Genomic DNA, 26,948 nt, shown 5'->3' on the forward strand with positions numbered 1-26,948 from the left:
AATACAGTATCGGAAACGGCTGCCTATTAGACGACGGCATGGCGTTCGACTGTAGGGAATCAGCGGCCTGACCGGAGAATCAGTCATATTCATGTGTTTCTCTTAGGCATACCTTGTGATGCCCATCACATCTGACTACATGACTACAGTCATAGCTGCCCTTAGGCATAGGCCAACTCAGCGGCCACCTAGGGCACCACTTTAGTGGGTGCACTTTACCAGTATTTATTTGGTGTAGTTAGACCAGGATGGGGGCACTGGGTGGTGTGGTGGGGGGTGCCATTGTGCCCTCTGCCTAGGGCACCATTTGACCTAAGGCCACTCCTGACTACAGTATCGGGAATGGCTGCCCATTAGGCAAACGCATGGCGTTCGACTGTAAGGAATCAGCGGCCTGTCCAGTGAATCATTCATAATTGTGTGTTCCTCTTACAATCTGCTCCCACCTTGTAATGCCTATCATGTCGGACTATATGAATAGAGTATCGGGAATGGCTGCCCATTATGCGATGGCATGGCGTTCGACTGTACGGAATCAGCGGCCTGTCCAGTGAATTAATCATATTTGTGTGTTGTGTGGCTGATACATAGGAACCGAGACCCTGCATTACAAACGAGTAATTCGGTTGTGGTAGCCACATCCGGATGGGTCATGCTACCGCATACCTATTATAGGTTTGCCACCTTCTCAACAGGCCAAGGTAGGACTTTAGAATTACCACCAGTTCCACTTTGCGAGGGACAGTGCGAAAATAATCAAGACATAGCACATGTCCAGATTACAGGAAATTATTATATTCTACGTTTCATTAATAATTGCATACAACAGTTATTTTATATATGACCCGTCTATATGTTATGTGAAGTAGCATAAGCAATTCAAATGCAACTAGAGTAAGCTTTTATTTGTGCAAATAAGTGTAATCCTGTACTATGCACGGCTGTAGGTATGTTTAGTCCTGGAATGTCTGACATTTCTACAGAACATGTCCCACTCTGGCCATTTGGAAAGGTGGCAACTCTATAGGACCTGTATGTAGAGATGTCAGACTTTGCAAGGCAACACACCCACAGCCAGTAGAAAGGGGTGTACCCCACAGCCAGTAGAAAGGGGTGTACTTCACTGTTTTGCCTAAATAAAAGGTTACTCTTGTAGCATTATAGTTGCTTATACTGTTACCTATAACATTTAGGTGTTTCAGAGGAACATAATTGTTTTATGCTACTACTACAGACAATATAGGTAGTCTTTGCCCTAAATCACAGGACATTTACCTTAATTACAGTTATTATGCAGGACACAACTGCCCACAGGGGAGTGTCCCTCGCAAAGGTGGACAGTTGGTAACCCCAAATCTATTATTCCATCAACTTTCAAAGGTAGTCGGCGGAACATGCGCGTTCTCTCACCATCAGATTTCTCATACAAATGGGGAAGAATAAACACTGAATCAGGGACATTGCATAATGACCTCAGGGACACATTTAGAAGGTTGATGCTATTAACCTGACACACTGACGGACACAGAGCACATATGTATTCATACACATTGTCTGAGGTGCATGCAGTTTATGACTCTTACATGTTGTCATTATTCATTACGTGTATTCCGCCACCTTTCCTCCTAATATCACTAGTTCTAGGATGGTTTAGTTGGGACTGTGTTAAGATTCTGATTCGTAATCACGGACGTCCCTGGTAATCGGGGACAGTTCAATTATATGGTCCCTATGTATTCCCCCAATGGTTTACGGACTGTCCAGTATATGTGCTCTTACAGTTTGGGAGGTATGGGCATTTGCTATACCCACATCGGAATATTACTTACACCCACGGGGCAGTCCTAATACGTGTCTGCCAGCCAACACCTGCACACCTTGCCCCATAATCGCATACCCATAGTTCCACCATCTACCACTACTCTACAGCACTTACTGTGGACGCAGGTGGATGCATGTGGGATATGAACACACCCCTACACACTGCCCACTCTCCCCATGTCGGGACACGTCGTAAGTTGTGTCAATCCAAGTGTTATTAGGCTTGCACAACCTACTGTTCTGTGTACAGCTACATCTTGGTCGTAACTGTGTTACTCCCATTCCCGCAAAGGATGTCGCTGTCCATGTTTAAAGTGTAGACCTTATAGATCTCTCCCACTGGTAGTCTCCTGCCGGTTGTCTGGGAAGCAGTGTTGTATTTACCTTTATTGCATGTCTGTATATCTCACCGGCCTAGCTGGGGGGGGGTGGTAAGTAGACATTTGTTGAGTGGATCTCCCACCAACACATGCCCGGTCTAAACATGTTACCCGTAACTGCTGTAACATAACCAAAGTATATACATGTGTATATTTACTGTAACATATATATATATATATATATATATATATATATATATATATATATATATATATATCTATATATATTTACATTAATATATACAGACATATCTGCATATGTATTCATACATGTATATTCATATCTTCCTGTTTTTGATAGATATAAATATATATATATATATATATATATATATATATATCTATATATATATTTATATCTATCTATATGTGATTTTATATATGTACATCAGTGTGTCAATACATTCCCCGCTCATATGCACTTACACATGCATAATGGTGTTTATAAGCTTCACCAGCATACTAGTGCCTTATTCATTATAATACCGACACACTCCATTTATCTTGTAATCGGTATGTAGCATGTTATACAGCAGACAGAAGTCGCTATATGTTCATGTACGGATTACCGATGGTAATTGGAATGTGATAGTGTGATTCAACTCGTCCCTCTTCTTCACAGCCCATTATTCCATGTACTGTCAATGTTTGTATGGGCACATTCCTATTATTTATGTCAACAAATGGAATGCATGTGTTACAGAATTTGTAAGTCAACATATATTGTTGTCTGCATGTGAGTATGCATATATATACCTATTACGACCTAGCTGACCTCCATGGGGCGGTCCATTAGAACCGGCCCATACAACACTGGCACGCCTGGATCCATAACTGCATACCCATAGTTTCTCCACCCCTCCCGTATTAACTTTACACTCGTAGCATCCATTATCCACTTGTTATCGCAGCCATGACACACCTTTACACATTTCCCTCTCCAGAGCTTTTGGGGCCCTACACACATTCTGTATATTCACAGGGTCTCCCGCCATGTATATTTGCACATACTGGGGTTATGGAATACGGCCATTTACACTTTCCAATTTTTGGACGTCCCAGCATGGGACTACATTCCGTCTGTGTGTAAAGTAGATCTAGCATTTCAACGATGTCACTCCCACTGGTAATACCCTGCCTGTGGTGTGAGTAGCGGTGCTCTGCTCACTCCTGGGCAGCTTTTTATGACATACGTTGAAAGCACTTTATAATAACAACATTGCTCTTGATTCCCTTCACATCCCTTGTGTATGCTTTACTGTTACAATGTCCATTCTTTTTATATATATATATATATATATATATATATATATATATATATTATTACATCTGTACATACAAACATACATTTCCTATGCTGGGAGCTGCTTACACCCGCACAGGCGCACTTGCCTATGCTTACTGTGCGTTACATATGTTTACTGTCACTTATTTATGCTTATTTGTGCCTTATACATTATGACAATACCACTTTGATTGAAAGGATATGGTTAATAGTCCCATGCGATACAAACGTTCACCTTTACATGTTTAAATGTCGGCTTTACAGCACAGCAACATTCATTCCACAAGGAAAATATATGCTACTGTCAACCTTGAACCGTGAATGCCTTTTCGTTAGGTGGCTGCTCTAACCACTACACTATTGGCGTTCTGCCTCATTTATATGTACACACATGGTGCATAGTTACCCGAACACACGTACTTCACTTACACAGCAGGCATCCATTTACCTGTTGGGAAAAATGCACTACTACACATGGGTCATTCACTATTCCCTACTGCTCTGGACTTATGCCGCATGTTGACTCACTCCGAGGATATTCAGACCTCTACAGCCTGTAGTCCTGGCACATACGTGTGTTCAATTGTGAGGGTGCTCATATGGTCTTCTGGGTTTAGGCTTGTCCGACTGGGGACCAGGACTGCCCTGTACCTAGCTGAAAGTCTTAGCAAGGGGAGATCGTTCGTTCCACTTTTAGTGTCCTACCTGTGGTTGGGGATGCAGAGGTGTGCTCACCTATGGCCATCCTGATATATAACAGCACTAACTATTACGGGGATGTTCGACATTGTGACCATGTTCATTCTTCATATCCACACACACACACACACACATACATATATATATATATATATATATATATATATATATATATATATATATATATATATATATCTGTGTGTGTGTGTGTGTGTGTGTGTATATGTATATCGGTCTGTACATACACATGCATATACACCTACATGCTCATTTACATTTCCCATACCGTTGAATCACCACCACCTACCGTCACGCATACACGCTTGCATAACCACTTGCGTCTCAGGTTGCCACCTTTTCATATGGCCAAAGCGGGGCATTTTCGGGACACACATCAGACTTTACAGGCCGACACATACCCATGGTCAGTACAAAAGTTAAAACTTTACTTATTTGCCTAAATGAATGCTTATTCGTGTAGCGGTTTGTTTGCTTCATCTGTTTCTTGTAACTTTGAGTATTTTACATAAATAACTGTTTTATGCAACTGTTACATGAAATATGGGACATATTTCCTACAATCACAGGACATTTGCCATTGTATTATATCTGGTCTGGACACAGCTGCCCAAAAAGGGACCGTCCCTCACAAGGTGCGGGAGGTAGTAACCCTACTTACGTCTGCTTTACAGTGCCTTAAGCACCCTATATCCGACTGCTATTATGCGAATGTGTAAGGTATATATTCCCGATAATGCACGTGGGGAGACGTGCATCATAGTCAGGTATTTAATCCCTCGCAAAGTGGGGCAGGTGGTAACCCTACTTACATCTGCTTTAAGGCGCCTTAAGCACCCTATATCAGACTGCCACTATGCGAATGTGTAAGGTATATATTCCAAATAATGCACGTGGGGAGACGTGCATCACGGTCAGGTGTTTAATCCCGGATCGTAAGTTCTGCAGGACCGGCTAGAGACTAAGCAGTCTTATGGACAACTACTGCTCATACTTGTGTCCAGATGTATACAGGACTGGACATCATGTCGTGACACCAAGTCTAATGTTTAGAACAGATACATATCCCATGAGGGATATCTAAAAATTGTGGGGACCGATGACCATCTTTGCTTTACGGCTGTAAGGTAGAGTTATACATGCAAGGGATACATAGTTTGCAATCCTGAGAATGCCTAGGGTGAGACTGCCTACTAGATATGGGTAGGGGTCACTATGTGCAGATATGGTCGCACCTATCTAGCAGCCCGAGTATGGCTGGTTTTGGTGGATGTTCAGGAAGGGGGTGTGTGCTGTGAATGGGATGATGGGTATTCAATTATGTATCTAGGTGTGATGGGGTTGGATGGCTCAGTTCAACCAGACCATTATATGGGTATGTGCCGGTAACGTTTCTGTATATGTGTATTGCACATTTTAATGTTCACATGTTTGTGTGATTGTATTGCGGATGTGTATATTTGTTCTTTGGTTATATGTTCATAGGTTCATACTAGGCTATCTGCCCTAGGGCATTTATAAGCCTAGCCAGAGTGTTTGGCTTTCGCCACCCATTTTAAATTAATTTTGCTATGCCCTTTTTCGAGGTTATTATACTGTGCCTCTGTCTAACAGTGACACAGAAGTGATAACCGGGGTAAACCTACGATCTCCCATCCACTCATCAAGATTCCTCTTGAAGAGAGTCAATGAGGGACTCTGCCTAACCTGGACTGCGATTTTATTCCAGAGTGAAGTAGCCTCTGGGTTATGAATCTGTCCCTCCACCATGTCCTATTTATTTCAGTGCTGAGGTTCAAGTCTCTCGAGCGCGTAGCTCGATGGGATTTGGATTTTCTCAGGTGCAGCATGTCCATTAATTCCGGGTTGGACATGGCTTTATACGTCAGGCACAGATCTCCTCTAAGCAGGCGGAATGCCACTGAGTAGAGCTGGAGTTTCTTTAACCGGACAGCATATGGCATCTGTTTGAGCCCTATGATCCTCTTGGTGAGGTACTTTTGGGGTCTTTCCAGTTGCTGCAGGTGTCTGGTAAGGTACATCCCAAAAGGGGCATTGTACTCAATTATAGGCCTGATGAGGGATGAGTAAAGAGGCACGATGACCTCCCCTGATCTAGATGTGAATCCCTTCATGATTAGGTGGGCTATATAAAATGTTTTTCTAACCACTTTGGCCACGTGGTTGTCAAATGAGAGACTGCTATCAACTTGGGTCCCCAGGTCCCCAATTACTTCTTCTGTACTTAATGGATTACCACCTGTGTGGTAATTTGTGGGCACTTTGTTTTTGCCAAAGGGGATGACTATACACTTTTTGGCGTTTAGCTTGAGGCCATGGCTCTGGCACCAGTTGTCTGTTACTATGAGTCCCTTTTGGAGGATGCTTGTGTCGGCTGGAGAGTCGATTATGGGCCCAGTTTGCAGTCATCTGCGAACTTAGTCAGCCACAGCCCTTCCGTGTTGGCCTGTACCTCCGAGAAATATATTCCGAACAAGAGAGGTCCCATGACTGAGCCCTGTGGGACGCCACTTGTAACTGATTTGGAGTCTGACATGGCTCCAGCAATTCTAACCATGTGGGTTCTGTGCTTGAGCCAGTTTGCAACCCATCTAGTGACATAGGGGTTTATATTTAAGCTGGTGAGCTTATCTATAATGCCCGAATGGGGTATTGTATCGAAGGCTTTTGCGAGGTCCAGGTAGGCTGTGTGGACAACCTTTCCCTCGTCAATGGCCTTGGTGACTGTTTCAAAGAAATCGACCAGGTTTAAGAGGCAGGATCTGCCCTTAACAAAGCCGAACTGGGTAGGATCCAGTGTCTGTAGGTCCCCAATATCTTTATTTATGAGGTCTATGATGATCCTTTCCATAGCTTTGCAGACCAAGCTAGTCAGGCTTATGGGGCGATAGTTTCCAGGATCCGTTGAGGCACCACCTTAGTGGAGAGGGACCACTGTTGCTATACGCCACTCTTTGGGTACATATCCTGTAGTAAGGCTGAGATTGAACAGTAGTTTTATGTTTGGGTTTAGCTCTTCTTGGAGTTCATGTAGGACGCAGCCCAGGACACCGTCTGGTCCCATTGATGCTGTGCTTTTTGCTTTGGAGAGGGCGGCTCTTACCTGAGCATCGGAGATGTCAGAGGGGCAGCACTCTGCTGGGATAGATATTTGCCCTTTTGGTGGGGAGGGGAGGGAGAAGTTTGCGCTGAACCTGTCAGCTACGATGTTGGCAATGTCTGTGGGTTCGTTGTATTTTTTGTCATTTTGGACTAATTCTGAGCATATCTGGGAATTCCCACCCAAGTTCCTAACATAACTAAAGAAAGCCTTGTGATTATCCTTAGTGTCCTGTCCAATTTTTCTCTCGAAGCTGGCCTTAGACGATTTTATGAGTGCCCGTAGTTTTTTGCTAATACTAATCAGAGATGCCTTCCCTTTTTGGGATTTTGCTCTATCATGTAGTAGCTTCCTCCTCCTATTGTACAGTTTGTTTATGGCTGGGGTCCACCAGACAGGATGTCTGCCTTTAGAGGATTGGGTCTTGGTATTATTTGGGATTGCATGATCCATGCATTCCTGAAGGTGTTCATAGAATGCGTTTATAAAGGATTCTGCAGTCTGGGCTGTATTTTCCACAGGCTCGGGGCTTTGAAGGATTCCACCTCGGTTTTGAGGAGTGTGAAATTTGCTTTAGAGAAGTTTTTCACTGTGGTTTTCTGGGCAGGGGGTGGGGTCGGGATGTGAATATCCAGTGAAATTAGTTTATGGTCTGATCTTACCAGTGAGGGATACACTTCTGGTCTGGAGCATAGAGTCCCCAATGTTGGTGATGATCAGGTCCAGTAGGTTTTCCCCTCTTGTGGGAGTGGTAACAAGTTGTTCCACAGCATTTGAGTTTATAAATTCTAGGAACCTTTGGGCTAGGGTGTTGGAGCTAGAGTAATGCTCCCAGTCTATGTTTGGGTAGTTGAAGTCGCCCAATATAATGGTGTTTGGAGAGACCTTCATATTTTCCAGTGTTCTCAGGAAGGCCGAGTGGGGTTCCTGCGTTTGGGAGGGTGGTCTGTAGCAGGCTATAAACTGGAAGGCAGTTTTACCCACTGTTAGTTGCACATGGATAGTCTCTGATGCTTCATGCTGTGCCACCAACCTGGAGGTGTGGGTATCTTTGACGAATATTGATACTCCCCCTCCTTTTGTGGTAAAGTCCAAGTTTTGGGGCCGAAAAGCATGGTATGAGGTATAACCTGGTAGTGCTGGGGTGCTCTCGGGAGCCTTGAACCAGGTTTCTGTTACTGCACAGATATCGATGTTCTCCATGCTAAGGAGAGTTTTGAGTGCGTGCATCTTGAGGTTTAGACTTCTGGCGTTGAGTAGCATTACTCTTAGTTTCTTATCCCTTGTGAAACCTATTGAGGTGGGTTTGTCTTTTGAGCCTTGCCTAAAAAAGGCAATATGGGGGAAGCAAGAGCCTTTGCCAATATCCGAAAGCCCAGGGGTGACAGGTGCAAGCCGTCCCTAGCGAAGCATTGTGGCTTGTCGAGCATGTCATCCCAGGCTGACAGGCATTGGATCCCCTTTGAATGACACCAATACTTAGGCCAATTGTTGAAATTGATCATCTTGTCTTCATATTGTGGCATCATTCTTGATAAGGGTAAGATGCTACCCAAGGTCAGGGTCATACCAGCCTGGGCAACATGCTCAGAGAGCTCCTCTATGTCTCTTTTCATGTAGTTCAGGGAGGTACGTCTCAGATCATTCACACCAGCATGGACAATGACAGAGTCATATTTGTACTTGCCTTGGAGTGACCCGAGTGCTTGTGTTATGTGGCGGATCCTAGCGCCCGACAGGCAGCTCACCATGACCTTCTCCTTGTTCAGCCTGGTGAGCGGGACGTCAGTGTGCCTGACGACAGAGTCATCTATTACAAGTGTATCAGGTGTGCTGTTTAGCCTTAAGGGCTGTGACTGTTCGGCACACTGGCTTTGTGAGCTATGTGTTGCACGTGTTTTTTTTGGGGTAGCGGTTGCTTGGGTGTTTGCTTTGGAGGTCTCTGCTGCTTAGGCAGATTATTATTTAGAGCCTCCGCGTATGTTTTTGTGTGTTTATGTGTTTGGTTTGCTGTCGTGGTAGGCCTATGTGAGACTGGAATCGTAGTGAGTGTGGTTTCCTTCTCCTCCTGACTGGTTACACCAGTACTGAGTTGAGAGAGCTTAGCCTCCAGTTTGGCTATATGGTTGCATCTCTCACATGTGTTGGAATTTGTTGGGAGGAGGAGATGGTTGTCTGTGTACATGAGGCAGTTGTAACATTGCCTCAAGATTCCCAGATTCACCAGCTGGACCGGAGAGGAGATTGACAACTGACCTTTGGACATGCTAGAATAGTATTGGGAATTCCTTTATAATTGAAAAAAGGGCCAATGGGAACAAGGTACTCAAGGGGAGTTTGTGAGGGTGTAGTGCTTTTAATTTTTTAGTGCTGACTTATATAATTGCTTTAGTGAGCAAGTGCCAGGTAACTTAAATGCAATGTGTTACAGGTAACTTAAATGCAAAAATGACAAACAGTAACTTTCTTTCAAGTGAAACAAGGAAATAAGTACAGTAAGCAATGCAGATATCACTAGGGTCCACATCTTCCTGATTCACCCACTGCTCCCTCGTAGACCTCCAGTTCACCTATTGTGCGTCCAACCCAGTCTCCCCTTGGCGAATTATTACATTACCCATCACCCCCCACCCCTATATTCCACAAACAACATTCATCCCCTCTCTAGTTGATGGCCCATGGCACAGTCAACAGAACACATTGCGTACACTACATATCTCTGGGACCAATATGGTTGTGAGGTCTACACTAACATTTCAGATAATCCACATGCTGTACTTCACTCATATAGGTACTCGCAAATACTTATCTTTCATGACATGGTAGGTAGACCCGGGTAATAACCGTTCATCTATGGGCCGTCCTGACAAGGACGACTTGGACCACAAATGGGCAGATATTGGGCGAATGCTCTGACCATTGGTAGGGTTTCCACCTTTTCATATGACCTGGATGGGACAATTTCGTGACACACATCTGAGTTTACAGGCCAACACATACCCACAGTCATTACAAAGGATAGTACTTTAGTTTCATGCCTACATACAAGCTTTTATTGTTGTAGCTGTGTAGTTGCTTATTCTGTTTTGTTTACTTGCTTATTCTGTTTCTTGTAACATATAGGTATTTTATATATGGACATACGTACTGTATGGGACAATTACAGAAAATATGCAACATAATTATGTCCTACAATCGCAGGATATTTCACATTTATTATGATTTTGGTATGGACACACCTGCCTAGACAGGGACTGTCCCTCACAATGTGAGACAGGTGGTAGCCCAAACCATTGGGCTAGGCTTGGAAATTGGAGCGCTAACATGATGCGTTTCGCTTCCACTTGGTATAACTAGTGACACTACAATGGAATACGGGCACGGGGTTTTAAATATCTTTGTTCGAGGGACGGGGACTCAATATTCAGCTACGTGCCTTTGTGTTTACTTCTTATTGTGGTGTTCGCAATGATGTCTTGTATGCTTTGCATACATTTCAGTATCCACGGACACTGACATGAGTGATTACTATTAGAGGCAGGCTGTACTAGCCAGCATTTTAGGTTGCGCGTATGCAGCCATGTTCACGCCTCCATGCAGCGCTTGGACACGTCCCCTGCACTCGTACATGTTTCCTATGCACGTGGCCGTTACGGCAGCACACCTTCATTAATATGCATGTGGTGCTGCTGCGCCATCTCTAAGCCGCACGGTCGGCGCAAGGATAACGCCGTCCTTGCACCGTGCTTCATGAATCCCAGGGCATGACATTACCTACACAACTGTAACACCAAGCTGCATAAAGTCATAATACTGGCATTGTTTCCATAATATAACAACTACTCATTCTTCTTTGCATTTTTTGTGCTAGTTAACAGCAGCATGCACCTTACTCTGAATGTATTTTCTTAAATTCTTCAAAACATTGAATAAAACATTACTATAACAAAATACGTATATACATACCTTACATAATTTTCAGTAAGGTGACCTTTATCACGGATAATGTAAATGTTCTCAATGCTGAAGGCCTTGTAAGGATCAGAGTGCTGCGGAAGTGTCCTGTAGTTTCTAAGAACCTGGTCCCACAAAGTTTGGAATTCACAGTTTAGACTGTCCAGTACTTCTGGGTTAATTTTTCCTTTTGGATCTGACAGTTCTTTGAAATGTAAATTACAAAAATATAGCAGGTTAGGATGAATCCTGCGTATGAGAAAGAAACATTTCTACCGCAGTTCACTTACAGATGGTCAAAGAATGAAAGAGAAGGATAAAGCTTACAAAATACTGCAGCCACTACTACCAGAACAGAATGTACTCACCATAAAGTTGGATCCTTTCATCCTGGTCAGTCCAGTTCAACTGACAGTTTGTCAAGCCACTTGTCATTTCTGGTCCGGCATTACTAGTGCTCCAGCCCTGAGCGCCTTTGAAACTCTTCTCTTGCATAATCCCTTTGTGTAGCAACTCTCCTCAGAATTTGTTACCTACTACCCCATACTGATGCTTTGGAGAAGAATAGAAGGCAGAGAAGAGCTTTTAGACAGTCTTTCAGTTCCTCTGGAAAAGACCATTTGGAAAGGGGATGGAGGGAGGGATGTTGTATCAGACAGACTAGGAGTAAAGGATCCAGCATTACGTTAAGTACAGAACTTCCATATCTTCAACGTGTCCATCCGATCTGACCGATTGTTAGAATCCTAAGATGTCTACTATCCTGAGAAGCATTACAACAGGATACCCTTAAGGACTGTGGCTCCAAAGAAAGCCCTGGACCTGGATATTATATCCAACTTATTATGTTTGGCATACACACACACACACACACACACACACACACACACACACACAAAGGAAATAAAGCCATCTAGACAGGATAACCTTCAAAACATTCCTTCCTAGTCTACTACAAGTAAATGAGATAAATAAATACTATGTTTCCAAAATGAATTAGTTCTGTGAAGATAAAATCAACTGTCTGTGGATATCTTTGTTTCCAAAATGAATTAGTTCTGTGAAGATAAAATCAACTGTCTGTGGATATCTTGGGTATGAAAGATGTATTCATCTCTCTTGGTATGATTTGGAAGGAACACAAGCAATGTATAGGTTGATTTAAGTTAGATTCTGAAGCAACCGTGAGGTTGAATGAAGGGCAACCGTGAGGTTGAATGAAGGGTTAAGTCCAGTTGGATGCCCTCTCCTTATGGGAGATTAGCTAAGGTGAAGAAGAAAAGGCCCACAACTTATGAAATTTTTCTTGTGGAAGTGACTGCTATCAAAAATACAGTTTTCCAAGATAGGAATTTTATATGTGCTGAAAGAGGACCTTTTGTTACACCTTTTAATACAAAATGAAGGGTCAGTGGAGTTTTTTTTAAACTGGTCAGTGCAATATGAAGGTACCTTTTAAAAAAGCCTCATGCAATGTATTAGACATTCCATGTGTCAAGCGATTATGATAACTTGATATGGATGCCAGTTGAATTTTAATAGTAGAGTAACTGTAGCCCGACTCAAATGTGAAAGGAACTGCAGAATTTCAGGAAAAGAAGCAAAACAAGGGTCAATGCCTTGGTCAGTTGCCCACATGGAAAAATATTTCCTTTTGCTTCTGTATATACTTCAAGTGGATTAATTCTGGAAAAATTGTATGCAAATAACAATCTGAGATACTGAAGAGATTTTGGACAGTAAAGGAATGGGAGAAACCAATTGGGCAATCTTAATATTAGATGAGACTGTCCAGACAAGTGGAACAGAAGTCCCTGATGGAGATCTAAAAGCCATAGGGGCTTCATCAGGTTAACAAGGAAAAAACAAATTTGCCATGGCCAAAATGCAGCAAGGAGCATCATCCTGGCTTTGCATGTTATGGCTTTTTCAAAGAATTTGGACCTCAGGCAAAGAGATGGAAAGGTGTGGAGAAGTCTGGAAGGTCACTGCCCAACTAGGGCATCTCTCAGGGATGGTTCCTATAAAGGAATCATGGAAAAGCTGCTAACGTATTTGGTGTTAGTTGGGGATGCAAGTAGGTCATATAAAGGCCATCAGTGGCTGCATATCTGAAGTGCTATCACCATACTGAAAGACCACTAGTGAGGCATCACGATGGATCTGTTGAACCAGCCTACTAGGTAACTGGTCCTTCGCAGAATGTGTGCTGCAATCAGAAAATGATGCAAAGCAATTGATTATTGCCAACCCTTTATGGTTCTTGGCAAAGGGCTAGGACTGAGTTCCTCCTTGCTTGTTCAAAGTACCAGACTATGGACATGCTGTTCTTCTGTATGGAAACTATTTTCAGAGGTAGAAGGTCCTGGAATTCCTGAAATCTAGGGGATCTGCTATCAGATTCAGCATTCCTTGGACCATCCTCCCCTTCAAAATGCCTCCATCTCCACCACAGAGAGGAGGCACTCATGGTGGCGGTCACATTTGGAGGTAGCCTCATGTAAATTTTAGAGGAGCTTAGCCACCATTTCAAATGAATCATACACAGTTGAGTAATGAAAACTGGAATAAAGGGATGGTCTGAAATCTAAAACCACTGAACAGCCAGTGAAGAATAAAAGTGAAAAAGTGAGCAAACTGCACAGCTATTATGGTGGAAGCCATTAACCCAAACTTACTATGCAGTTTGTGGTCTATAGATGGCATTTGACAAACAAATTGGATTGAGATGGCTGAAGATTTGACTTTTTGTAATATACAGAAATACCCAAGGATAAGCAGAGCTGCAACTAGTAGTCTCTGGCTTTGATAAGAGATTCTCTGGTTGTAGCAGCAAGGAGATAATCACCTATGTATGGGAACACCCACACATCTGGAGGGGGGTCTGTGGTGAGGACAAAGGGCATGGCTCTGAACTGAAAATGATAGGTCCTTAGCATGAAGCATAGAAATTTTGTGGATACTTCAGCAATTTCGATAGAGAGGTAGGCATCTTAAACATCTTCTGAACACATCTAATACTTGGCTACAGACAGGGCAAAATCACTTTCACCATGACCATTCTTAAGGATGTATCACATAAATGTTTAGGCTGATAAGGTCTAAAATGGGCCCAAGGTACTTCCTTTTCTACAGAACTAAAAAGAATCTTGAATCAATTTCGGACTCTCACTGGTCTGGTGAGACATCTTAGATTACTCTTTTTTTCTAACAGAGACAGAGAGAGAGAATCTTTGTTTTGATTGCTTTTTGCTGGGGGGGTGGGGCACATCTGGGAGAGGCCATGATGGAATAGGAAGTGGATGAAAAAAGCCTCTGAATATTACCGTGCTCACCCACAAGTCCCATGTGATGGCCATCTATGCATGTGAGTAGAGGGATAAATGGCCTCCAAATACCTCCAAAGGGATGAATAGGGCAAGACTTCAGGGACATTGGTACAGTTTGGTTGAAAAAGGACATCTACATCCATGGCTCTGCACACCACCTTGGCCTCTGGGTTTACTATTCAAAGGAACTCCTCTGCCAGGGGCAGCCCAGTCTGAAGTGAAGTCAAACGGCTGATGCCTGGGTTTTCTAAACCATAGCGATTTGGACCCTTTACGATTCTTGTTGAATGAACTCTGAGAAGTCTCAAGTTTGATACCTAAGGCAGACACAATGTCTTCCCCTCTTGCTCTACACTTCAGCAACCTTTATTTCACTGAGGGATATAATATGAATGCACTATCATAAGGAGCATTCATGAAGGATTTCTTGAAGTTATCTACAAAATCACAAAGACACAGCCAGTCACAGTGTCTCACTGTAAGGCCTATGAGCTGCTCCATCAGTAGCATTATGCATAAACCACAAAGAGAGGTTACTGATGTTCAGCATTGTGCCAGATATGGTCTCTAGCTCTTTCCTGGACTCTGATATGGGCAACTTTCCCAAACAGGCGAAAGCTCTTTCTACTACATCTCTCTGAAAGTGGTTTCTGTAAGTGGTGTAGTTTAATGCGCTCTGTGCAAAGGTACCAGAAATTAATGTCCGTTTCCTTGTTATAGACTACTTGATGGGAAGCAATAGCATAATCAGACAGCTCTCTTTTGGTGGCTGCTGCTATGATTAAAGGATCTACCAGAGGTCCCTTGGATGAATGCTGTATATCCTTTGCTGGCCACAGAATTTTGTTAGAGAATAGCTTCAGAAGGATCTGGTTCCTGCCATGTCCTGCTAATGGCCAAATCTATTAGATGGTCAGAAGGAGGGACCACCTAGGAAGTAAAATGTGCAGAATGATGGGCCTCAAATAACACCTCCTCATCCAGACAGCATAGGTCCAAGGGCCATGATCCCCCCTGCTGCATCAGTTCCAGGATGCTGCCAAAAGTGGCGTCTCCTGATCATCCAGTTCATTGCATGAGAAGAGAGACTCAGTAAGACACTATGTGACTACTCATGCAAATTCTCTTTTTGGGAAAAGGACTCTGAAAGAAACTGTGCAGGCTTAAGCCCATCTGTTCCTGACCATGGCAGAGATGATGAACAAGTTAAGGGACAGACTGAAGGATATCTGGGTGTGAAGCCAACACCACTGGAGACTATGTAGATGCTCTCACTGGAAAGACAATCATTCTCTCCATCACACTGAATACCAAACTCCATGTGACAGTACTGGAGAGGCCTGACTGGGCCCAGTTCCCCCTCCCTCCCCATGTTTGATATAGGGCCCCTGAGACCAGAAACTCAAGAGCATCGAGAAGGAGATCGGTGCTGACACCTTGAAGGCTGAAGACTCAGAGAACAAGTAGGATGCCAAAACAATTGGTGCCAAGGACGATGCCAAAGATCCAATGTGGAGTGGTCGGCTCAGAGACTCATTCGAGGCAGATCTAGACATAGAATGAGTAAGATGTATATATACCAGCTACAAAGTAAAAGTACTAGTTAGCAACATACTAACAGATTCCAGGAAGTGCCTTGACTCAGAAATCTCCACTGTCATAAAGCCCAGGTAAGGAGCAATAAATGGAGAAGATGGTCCAGTCCAATCATTCCTTGAAATATAAGGGAATGTGATAGCACCCATCTCAATTGGAGTATTCGAAATGGCCCTCATCACACATTCCCATTACATATCCGAAGCACTACTAAGGAACTGAAAAACATTAAGGATGAAGTTGAGGAGGGTCTAAAGATAAAAAAAGATAGCTCCCACTCTGATAAATGGCTACTGAACTGAAGTTCTGGCAAATTGCCCAGGGATTAATATTGGTTCCATGAGTAATAGTGCTAAAGGGGATCCCTCTCTCACTCTCCCGTGAACCGAGGAGCAGATTCCACTCTCTGTGCTTTCATTGTGGAAACTGATCTGGATATCCCCTCCTTCCTTTTCTTCTAGTAAGTCACCATATTTAGGTTTGCCCTTTTTTCTTTTGTTTTCTCTCCTGTTTGTGGGGAGGCAATCCATTAATGATTAGTTTTTTAACAATGACCAAAGATCTACATATGATCAAGCATTACCCAGGCACACCACACAGAGCGTATGGGTGTAATGAGGTGGAATTTTATGGCCACATTTGGCACTTTTTTGAAGCTTTCATTTTTTTCTTTCTCTGGTTTGTCCATGGTAAATATAATACTGCATTCACACATACACACACAATAACTTGAATAAACACTGTAAATTTTCTAAACATAGATCTATCTAAATATTCTAGATATATAAAAAAAAGAATTACACATCATTTTCTGCCAAAACTATATCCAAATAGACGCTAAAAGATTAAAAGTTCAAACTGAAAAAGTTGGTAGACCCTCCTCCAACATGAAAGATGCATTCACTAAACAAATAGTGAAATAATTAGACCACTGCAGCTAAAGATAAAAATATAAACATGGAAATATATAGATAAAAGGAGCTTTTAGGAAGACATTTTCAATCGTGAAGATTTGCAAACGAGAATTTCATTAAAAAGCGAAGTAGAGCACTTAACTGCACAAGAGCTGCCTAAATACAAATGCAGCAAGCCACATGTGAAAAAGAGTTTCTACACAAAGGGATTTTGAAAGGGAAAGGTTTTAAAGGAGCTCAAGGCTGGAGCATTAGTAATGCCAGATCAGATCCAACAACCTGTCAGCTGAATCGGACAAACCAGATGTACAGGATACAGGATTTGGTATACAACAGGGGAATTGTGACAGGAATAAATGTGTCATTTTTTTCATATGCAGCATTTGCTTGTAAATAATCTGTTATCATTTACGAAGACAAACATTGGAGCGAAGTTTTAAAACAGGGAAGTATAAAAATTGCTATATATAATATGAAACGGTATGAAACATTATCCAAAACATGTAATCAACACACTGTACACTGTTAAAACATTATTGCCCAGTTATCAAGACACAATGGGTGGATATATAAAAACAAAACATTTTTAGGACATGGGCATTGTGGTACACACATCTCAAATGCAATCAATCCAGTAAGCCAAACTCCAAATGACAGGGACAAATTTTGATGCTACTCCATCTCATCAGTTTACTTTAAGTGTAAGATACCTTATGCCTTGAAACATTCCACTTATAAAAAAGAAGCCTTTGTTCTTGTTTACCCAAGCACGTAGGCAGACTAGTTATACGTTCCAGCACATTAGGACCATTGTGGATACTGTTAACCACAGTTCTGAAATGATCAGACTGGTGCAGTAATGCAACAAAATTAAGAATGCTTGGGAACCACATCAAGATTATACAGTCTTTTCATGGGTCATATTATTCAGCAGTCAGAAATGAGCAGTACCAGGGTTTTTTTTTTTTTTATCTCAATTGTGTTATTTTTATTTTGCCTGTAAATCTGAACATCTTCAATTACCCTATTTTACCTCTGTAAGAAGTGTTGTTCACAGGACACGAGAAATGTGTACAGAATTCAACAGGTGTTATTTCTACAGGCAGGTACTATTAGAATTCAGTTTCAAAAACTGCAGTCTTAAGCAAAAGAAGTTAGCAGTGCAATTTTTCATTATATTTATGCAAGCTCCTCACTCCTCACCACTGAAGAGTAAGCTTGAGGTTAACCTGTCATGGATGATACCTACAGTTAAAAACAGTCCTTCAAAACAAAATACGTCTTTTACTTAGTTTAGATTTGCACTGGTAGAGTATTTATTTATATATTTTATTTTACATTTGTTGACAGGGAGAGTCCAACTGGATTTCGAGTCCATTTTTGGTGGAGGCCCGGGGAGAAAAGCTCCAAGAGAACAATTTTTTTTACAAAACATAGTTTTAAGGATAGACTTTTTTGATATACAATTTCCATAGAAGAGACTTTGACATACGTATTAACTAACAGATAGGATACATTCATTCTCTACAATACAATATTAAATTTTTGAAGATATTCCTAAATTTAGGACTCCTGTGATAGATTTACTATCAGAGTACAAATGATGCTTGCTATAGCTGAGAAGGATCATAAACTGATTCACTATATGTCTTCGCCTGGTTTTAGTTGAGAAGGATAAATTGATTTACAATATGTCTTCTCCTGGTTTTAGTTGCTTATGGAGAGCTCAACATTGCTGGGGTAGTTTTCCCTAACTCCTGGAGAGATGGGATGAGCAGTAGATTAACAGTCGTAAGTGGGTACAGTACTACTGATTGGTTGGCTTAGCAGAGTTACTTAAGTTAGGTGAAGTGTTCTAATGAGACATTAGCCAGCAAATATGTATGACAGTAAATAATTCTCTTCTACTCATTGGAATGGCAGAGCAAATTTGTCAGTCATAATACAGTGGAAAAGTATACTGGTGTAAGAATTTACTAGAACAATAGATGACCTACTGATTATAGGTTCATAGGTAGGTAGTAGGCTAGTGGCCCTAGGGCATAATTAAGCCTAGCCAAAATGTTTCAGCTTGCACCCCCCCACATGGTTTAGTTACCTGTGCCACAGAAGTGATTCCCGGGGTGAATTTCCCATTCCACATCCACTCAAGATTCTTCTTGAAGAGCGCTAATGAGGAGCTCTGCCTCACATATATGGGGACCTTATTCCAGAGCAAGGGGAGTCTCTGGAACACGAATCTGTCCCTCCAACAAGTCCTGTTTATTGTTGAGGTCAGGTTAAGGTCCCTAGAGTGTGTAGCTCGGGAAGATTGGGTTTTCCTTAGGTGGAGCATTTCTAGAAATTCAGGGTTTGACATAGCCTTGTATGTCAAGCAGACATCACCTCTGAGTAGCTGGTATGCAACTGTGTACAGTTGAAGTTTTTTTTAGCCTGGTGGTATAGGGCATCTGTTTTAGGATTGATGTCTTCTTGGTGATGTATTTTTGAGATCTCTCTAGTTGTTGCAGGTGTCTAGTAAGATACATCCCGAATGGGGCATTGTAGTCAATAATGGGTCTAATGAATAGAGGGGGACAACAACTTCCCTTTTTCTAGATGTATACCCCTTTGTGATAAGGTGGGCCATATAGAAGGATTTTCTAACCACTTAGCGATGTGGTTGTCAAAGGAGAGGTTAATATCCACCTGGGCCCTAGGTCTCTTATTACACTCTCTGTGTTGAGTGAACTACCACCTATGTGGTAATTCGTGCGTACTTGGTTTTTCCCGAAGGGGATGACAATGCACTTTTTGGCATTTAGCTTAAGGCCATGATTTTGGCATCCTGTATCCGTTTTAGTGAGGCCCTTTTGATGGATATCTATGGCAGTAGGAGTCTCTATTATGGCACCCAGTTTGCAGTCATTTGCGAACTTTGTCAGCTGTAGTCCCTCTGTGTTTGCTTGTACCTCGGAGAAGTAAATACCGAACAGGAGATGTCCCAAGACTGAGCCCTGGGGTACTCAACCTGTCACAGGTCTGGAGTCTGACCTAGCATTTCCTATTTTCGCTGTATGGGTTCTGTCAGTGAGCCAGTTGACAACCCATCTTGTAACATGGGGGTTTATAGTCAGGTTTGTGAGTTTGTCTATAATTCCTGAGTGGGGAATGGTACCAAAGGCTTTCGCAAGGTCAAGGTATGCCGTGTGGACCACCTTTCCCTTGTCGATTGCTTTGGTGACTGTCTCAAAAAAGTCAACCAGGTTTAGGAGACATGACCTGCCCTTTAAGAAACCAAACTGGGTAGGGCCAAGGGTTTGTAGGCTCCCAATGTTGATGTTTATGAGCTCCATGATGATGTGCTCCATGGCCTTGCAGACGAGGCTAGTCAGGCTGATGGGGCGACAGTTCCTGGGGTCGGTGGTGGCTCCCCCCTTGTGGAGCAGGGCAACCGTTGCCATGTGCCACTCAGTGGGCACATGGCCTGAGGTGAGGTTGTGGTTGAACAAGGTATTTAGGTGAGGGATTAGTTTGTTTTGGAGTTCATGTAACACACAGCCTGGGATGCTGTCTGGTCCCATGGACGCGGTGTTTTTTGCTTTAGAAAGTGCCGTTTTCACCTGGGTGTCTGTGATTACGGGGGCAGCACAATCTTCTGGTATAAATATGGGCCCTTTAGGGGGTGAGGGTGGGGTAAAGTTTGCACTGAACCTATCTGCTAGTATACTGGCGATATCGATTGGTTCCATGAATTTTGAACCATTATGCTGTAGTTCAGAGCAGATCTGAGAGCTGCCATTTAGGTTCTTGACATAACTAAAAAATGTTTTGTAGTTGTCTTTGGTGTCCATTGCGATTTTTTTTTCAAAGCTCTCCTTAAAGGATTTTATAAAGGATCTTAACTTTTTGCTAAGGTTGGTCAGGGAGCTCCTCTATTCCTGGGTTTTTACTCTTTTTGTAAGAATTTCTTCCTTCTATTATAGAGCTTGTTTAAGGCTGGGGTCCACCAGACTGATTTCCTTTTTTTGGAGGAATGGGTCTTGGTTTTGTTCGGGATAGCACAGTCCATGCACTCATGTAAGTGCATGTAGAGTGCTTCTATGTAGGCCATAGCAGATTCAACCAAATTGTCATTCTCATTCTGCATGGGGGTAACGAAGGTTGCCATCTCTGACTTAAGTAGCATAAAGTTTGCTTTGGAGAAGTTTTTTCACTGTGGTTTCCTTGGCGGGGGTGGTATATGGATATAGAGGGTGATGAGTTTATGGTCTGATCTAACCAACGAGGAATTTACCTCTGGTGTGGAGCACTTGTCCCCCATGTTGGTGATGACCAGGTCCAGTATACTGTTGCCCCTTGTGGGGGTGTTGATAAGCTGGTCCAGGGCATATATTCCAGGAAGCGTTGAGCAAAAGTATTAGTACTTGAGGAGTTTTCTCAGTTAATATTTGGGTAATTGAAATCACCCAGTATTAGGGTGCTTGGTTGGACCCTCACGTTTTCTAATACCTCGAAGAATGAGGAGTGGGGGTCTTGGGGCAAGGATGGTGATCTGTAGCAAGCTACAATCTGGAGTGCAGTTTTGCCCATTGTCAGTTGCACTTGAATGATCTCTGAGGCATCATACTTTGCAACTAGTCTGGAGGTGTGGTTATCCTTGATGAATATGGATACGCCTCCTCCCCTGGTGTTTCGGTACGGGTTTTGTGGCCAAAATGTGTGGTATGAATTGTAGCCTGGAATTGCTGGGGTGCTCTCTTGAGCCTTGAACCAGGTCTCAGTTACTGCACAAATATCTATGTTCTCCATTTTGAGAAGGGCCTCGAGTGAGTGCATTTTGAGGATTAAACTCCTACTGTTGAGCAGCATTACCCTCAGTTTTTTGTCACTGGTACTTATTACGGTAGTGGTTTTAAAGGCACTACGAGAGTGGCAAGAGCCTTGACCAGTATCCTGAATTCCAGGGGTGACAGGTGCAAGCCATCTCTGCCGAAGCATTGTGCCTTGTCAAGCATGTCATCCCAAGCAGACAGATACTGGATTCCCTTTGAATGACACCAGAAACTTAGCCAGTTGTTGAAATTTATCATTTTCTCCTTGTACCGAGGTATTCTTGGTGAAGGTAAGATGCTACTCGGGGATAGGGTCATACCCACCTTGGTTACATGATCAGAGAGCTCTTCTATGTCTCTTTTCATGTAGTCCAGGGAGGTACATCTCAGGTTATTCACACCAACATGGCAATGACAGAGTCATATATGTACTTGTTGTAGAGTGTCCTGAGTGCCTGTGTGATGTGGTGGATTCTGGCACCAAACAAGCATCTGACAGTAACCTTCTCTTTGTCCAGCCTGGTGAGTGGGACATCAGTGTGCCTGGCTATGGAGTCTCCTATTACAAGTGTGTTAGGTATGGTGTTATGCCTTATGGGCCGTGGTTGTGTGGCACACTAGTTTTTGAGGTTTTGTGTTGGTTTCGGTGTGTTTGCGGGTGGAGTTTGCTTGCGTGTCTGCTTTGGAGGTCTCTTGTTTCCGCAGATTTTTATTTAGAGCCTCCGAGTATGTCTTTTTGTATCTATGTGTGGAATTTACAGTCGCAGGTGTGATGGGTCTATGTGTGGTACGTGGGGTGTTGCAGGTTAACTTTTCCACTTGACTGTCTGTTCCAGTCGTGGCTGGGGAGAGCTTTACCTCAAGCTTGGCTGTGTAAGTGCATCTCTCGCAGATTTTGGTGTCATGTGATAGGATGAGAGGGTTGTCTGTGTACATGAGGCAGTTGTGATATTGCCTCAGGATGCCCAGATTCATCAGGTGAACAGGAGAATACACTGGGAACTGGCCCTTGGACATGCCCGAATGGGTTGAGGAACTTTGGAATACTGTTGCAGTATTCCAAACAGATAGATTTTCACTGCTGACATCTAGCCAGGGTAACAAAGCTTGACCTTCCCTGGACTGTACACCCAGCATATGACCTCAGCTTGCAAGCACAGGGATATACAGGCAGAAGTATGAGCGTAGATCCTTAGACTATAGAAGAACTCAGAGAAACTGATCAACTAGGAGGGGCCAAGCAGGAGGGAGAAAGAGGAGCCCCCTTGATTCAAAAGTCCCTCAGACAGGGCAGTATGAGAGAAAAGGTGATACCTAAAAGGGGAAGGAGGACTGGAAGGAATACTGCAACAGTGATCAGTAAGACATCTACTGTTATGGTATGTTCTTAAATAAATGGACTATGTCCCGACTGAGATCACCATTGCAGTATTCCAAAGAGATGGACGATTCCCAGAACTCGAGGCAAAAGAAGGGAGGATGGTTAATGGAGAGAACTACTGTCCAACAGTCGAGAGAACTATCTAGTGAAGGCAGCTCTGCATTTAGAAAAAGCATCAGTTCTGTAATGTTTACTGAAAGTGTGCACCAGATCAGGTGGCAGCTTCCAGGACTGTCTTGGAATGAAGGACACACTGCCCTGGTAGAATGAGCTTGAGGGCAGGTGGGCAAGGATTTGCCATGGTGTGAGTAACCAAAGGTGATGGATTTAGAGATCCAACTTGCAATGGTTCATGTTGATATTAGCTGACACAGTTTGAAGTCCGTGAAAGAAACAAACAGTCGGTCTGACAATAGGTTTAATTTTATTCAAATAAAATCTCAACTGTCTGTCTACATCTAGGGAGTGTAAGAGTCTTTTCCTCTTGTTCTGTTGGTTGGGAAATAAATAGGAAGGTTAATGGCTTGGTTAAGGGGCATCTCATTCACCACCTTAGGCATGAAGGAGGAGTTAACCCACAGGGACACCCTGTCCTTGTGAAAAATAAGAAAGGTAGAATGGCCATGAGTGCCCAAAGTTCCGAGACTCTCTTAGCAGAAGTGAGGGCTAGTAGCAAGATAGCTTTTTTTAGATTTGCTGAAGCTGCTGGTTCACATGATGGCAGAGTGAGCTTTTCCAGTACAAAGTTGAGGTCCCAGGGGGGCACATAGTTCTTCCTTGGGGGTCTTAGGTGTAGTACCCCCTTTCTGAAATTGTTTGGCCTCAGGCCTGGGTATAACTGGTGGATTGAAGGGGGTAAACAGGCAGAGAATGCTGACAGGTAGCTTTTGATGGAGGAGTATTTCAGATCTGTATTTAAAGTACTTGTGGGAACTCATAAGAACCACTTCTAATTTTGTGGGGTCCTGACCATTTTTAAAACACCAGAAGGAAAATCCCTTCCATATGGCTATGAAAGATTTTTGGGTCGTAGGCCTCTGTACTTCCAGAAGATATTGCAGTACATCCTCTGAAAACTGGTGTCTGACAGGGAAAAGAACCCAATCATCTACTGGAATAGGTTTAGGGATGACAAGCTGGAATGAAGCAGTGATCCGTTCTACTGTGTGATGAGATCTGCAGTCTGTAGTGATTAACTCTGGCTAGATAACAGAGAAGGGGGAACCAATGCTGTGTTGGCAAAAAGGGAGTTACCAGTAAGATTCTTGTTGTTTCTTTCTGGTTGTTTATTAATACTTTTGCAATTAAGGCAAGTGGAGGGAAAGTGTAAAGAAACATGTCCTTACATTCACCGCTGCAGTATTCATAACTTATGGGATTCCCTGCTGTGGAGCCCGTTGTCCGGCCAGTCTACCAGAGCCTACCATTGCATTAAGGTACGCTGAACATCACTTAAACACTCCTTGTGTAGTGTAGGGCATAAAGGTGACATTCAGGCATACCACCCTCACAGCTTCTTTGCCACTAGTCCGAATGCTGTTTTTAACCAGTCTGTTTGCCTCAGTCCATTTTGTGATATTCCATGAGGACAGGGTGTCCTTGCGTACTAATCCTTCTTGGTGGTTAATGAGTTGTCACTTAATCAGTCGATTAATTTGCCTACTTTTTTTCCTCTCTCTGCAATCTGATCATGAGAGGGTGCTGCATACCTTAGATGTGCATAGACAGCTCAGATTTTACTTGGATAAGACTAAAGCTATCAGAAATCTGATCAGTTGTTAGTTTCCTTTCATCCTAGGTCTTTAGGCTTGGCAGTTTCCAAGCAAATTATTTCTACTTGGATTTCAAAGGCTATTTTTTTTTTTGTTACACTTTTTCAGGGTGAGAGCCTTCCTTCTTACGTAAAGGCTCATTCTTCTAGAGCTGTGGCTTTTTCTTGTGCTTTTTTCAGGGGCTCAGACACTAATTCTATTTTTGAAGCAGTTACCTGGACGTCTGTACATACTTAACACTACAAGTTGGTTGGTATCTCCAGAGCTTTGGCTGATTTTGCTAATGCAATTCTGCATGACTTCTTAGAGGGCTCTATTGCTGCTTCCTCCTCCCAAATTTCTTCCTGATCTTTGGCACTCTCCCATAAGTTATGAATACTGCAGCAGTGAATGTAAGGACATAGTACAGTTGTGTAAAATCTTACCATAACAATAAATATTCTTGACTTCACCGCTGCAGTATTCACTCCCTCCGCCCATCCTCCTTGTCCTTTTTCCTTCCTGGATGTGCAGGTTATCTTTGGACTGCTGTTCTTACATATACTATATAGATAACATATCTTCTATACTACATCAACATACTGGGAACGGACAACACCACAATAGTATGGAACATTTCCCACAGACCTTTAGATAAGGATGAATTGGAAATTTTGAACAAGGGTCTATCCTTTATACCTACAACCAATAGTGACATAGTAGATACCATTATAGATACTAAGTTATTTATAAGGAATGTACAGTTGAAACTACAATTTGGTAAGAATACCTCTGCCTCCCATGTTCCACAGTATACCAAACTGAGTTTATACATTCCCAATTACCATCCTTTCAAGTATGTTGATGTAGTATAGAAGATATGTTATATATATTTTTTGACACACTACTATTACTTTTTATAACACACTACTATTACTTTTTATATTAGTTTGTCTCTTTAAATTTTATTGTAGTGATGTCATTATTTATTTGCATACTTGATGAATTATATAAGGTTTAGTGTTTCCTGTGCTTCTTGTTAATGGTTTGAAAAAAGCCCTCTGGTGAAAGCGCTTACCTGTCTTGTATATGGAATAAAAGCCCTTTTGAATTTTTATGGACTTTCGTGGACTTGAATTTTTGTTTCATGGAATGAACATCACTATTATGCAACGTCTTTTTGCATAGGTCTGCTCCCATACTTTGTTTTTATTTTTATTTCTACAAGTTTTACTACGGAGATTGGTTTGGGAGCGTTTATTTTTAGGTGGTTCCTGTTGCTTATTGTTTTTCAGTGTTTCTATTATGCCTTGTACCTTTAGTTCCTGAAGGATTGGTGGAAGATGATGCAGTTGGTTGTGGGGAGGAGGATGGTTACCATCCAAGGGAGGGAGTTCCTTCAAAGACATGGCATAACCCTTTTTTGTGATAAATAAAATACCCACTGGTCCATGGTAATCTTTTTTCAATATGAAATGGAATGAGTTCATCTTTCGGAGAGGGGCACAGCAGGACCGAGGTGGGGTGGGGATGGGGGGGGGGGGTTATTTGGAAGATAGTCATAGTGACTTTTCTGAGAAGGGAGACCTCCCAAATCTGGGGACCCTCTGAGGTTTCTCTGGAAATTAATTCATGGGTGCTTTGCTGTGTTTATGAATTGGTTTGGAATCCATTCTAACAAAAGAAATGGGCTTGGCTAAGTAGTTCCTCTGGTACCTGGGTATAGAGGTAAGCAGAATCTGTCTGCAGTGTCTCAGTTTTGTCTTGTTCCTGCAAGGCTTTAAATACATTGGCTGCCTGTGGGACGAACAAAAGATTCTTGTCTTAGGGTGAATCAATGAGTTTGGCTTTGAAATCCTCTGGCACACAACCATTCATACCTGCA

At 42.6% G+C, this 26,948-nt stretch overlaps 1 protein-coding gene across 4 annotated transcripts in view; it reads right to left on the bottom strand.

Moving 5' to 3' along the window:
* Window positions 1–26,948, bottom strand: part of ALS2CL (ALS2 C-terminal like) — a 2,758,770-nt gene that overhangs the window by 2,257,164 nt on the left and 474,658 nt on the right. For all 4 annotated transcript variants that reach the window (XM_044065874.1, XM_044065873.1, XM_044065871.1 and 1 more), the window contains one exon: window positions 11,291–11,483. In XM_044065874.1, the coding sequence (XP_043921809.1) occupies window positions 11,291–11,483 (193 nt within the window). The remainder of the gene's footprint in view (window positions 1–11,290; window positions 11,484–26,948) is intronic.

This window comes from Protopterus annectens, chromosome 3.part0 (assembly GCF_019279795.1).
Source record: "Protopterus annectens isolate FY-2018-M chromosome 3.part0, PAN1.0, whole genome shotgun sequence".
NCBI lineage: Eukaryota > Metazoa > Chordata > Ceratodontiformes > Protopteridae > Protopterus > Protopterus annectens.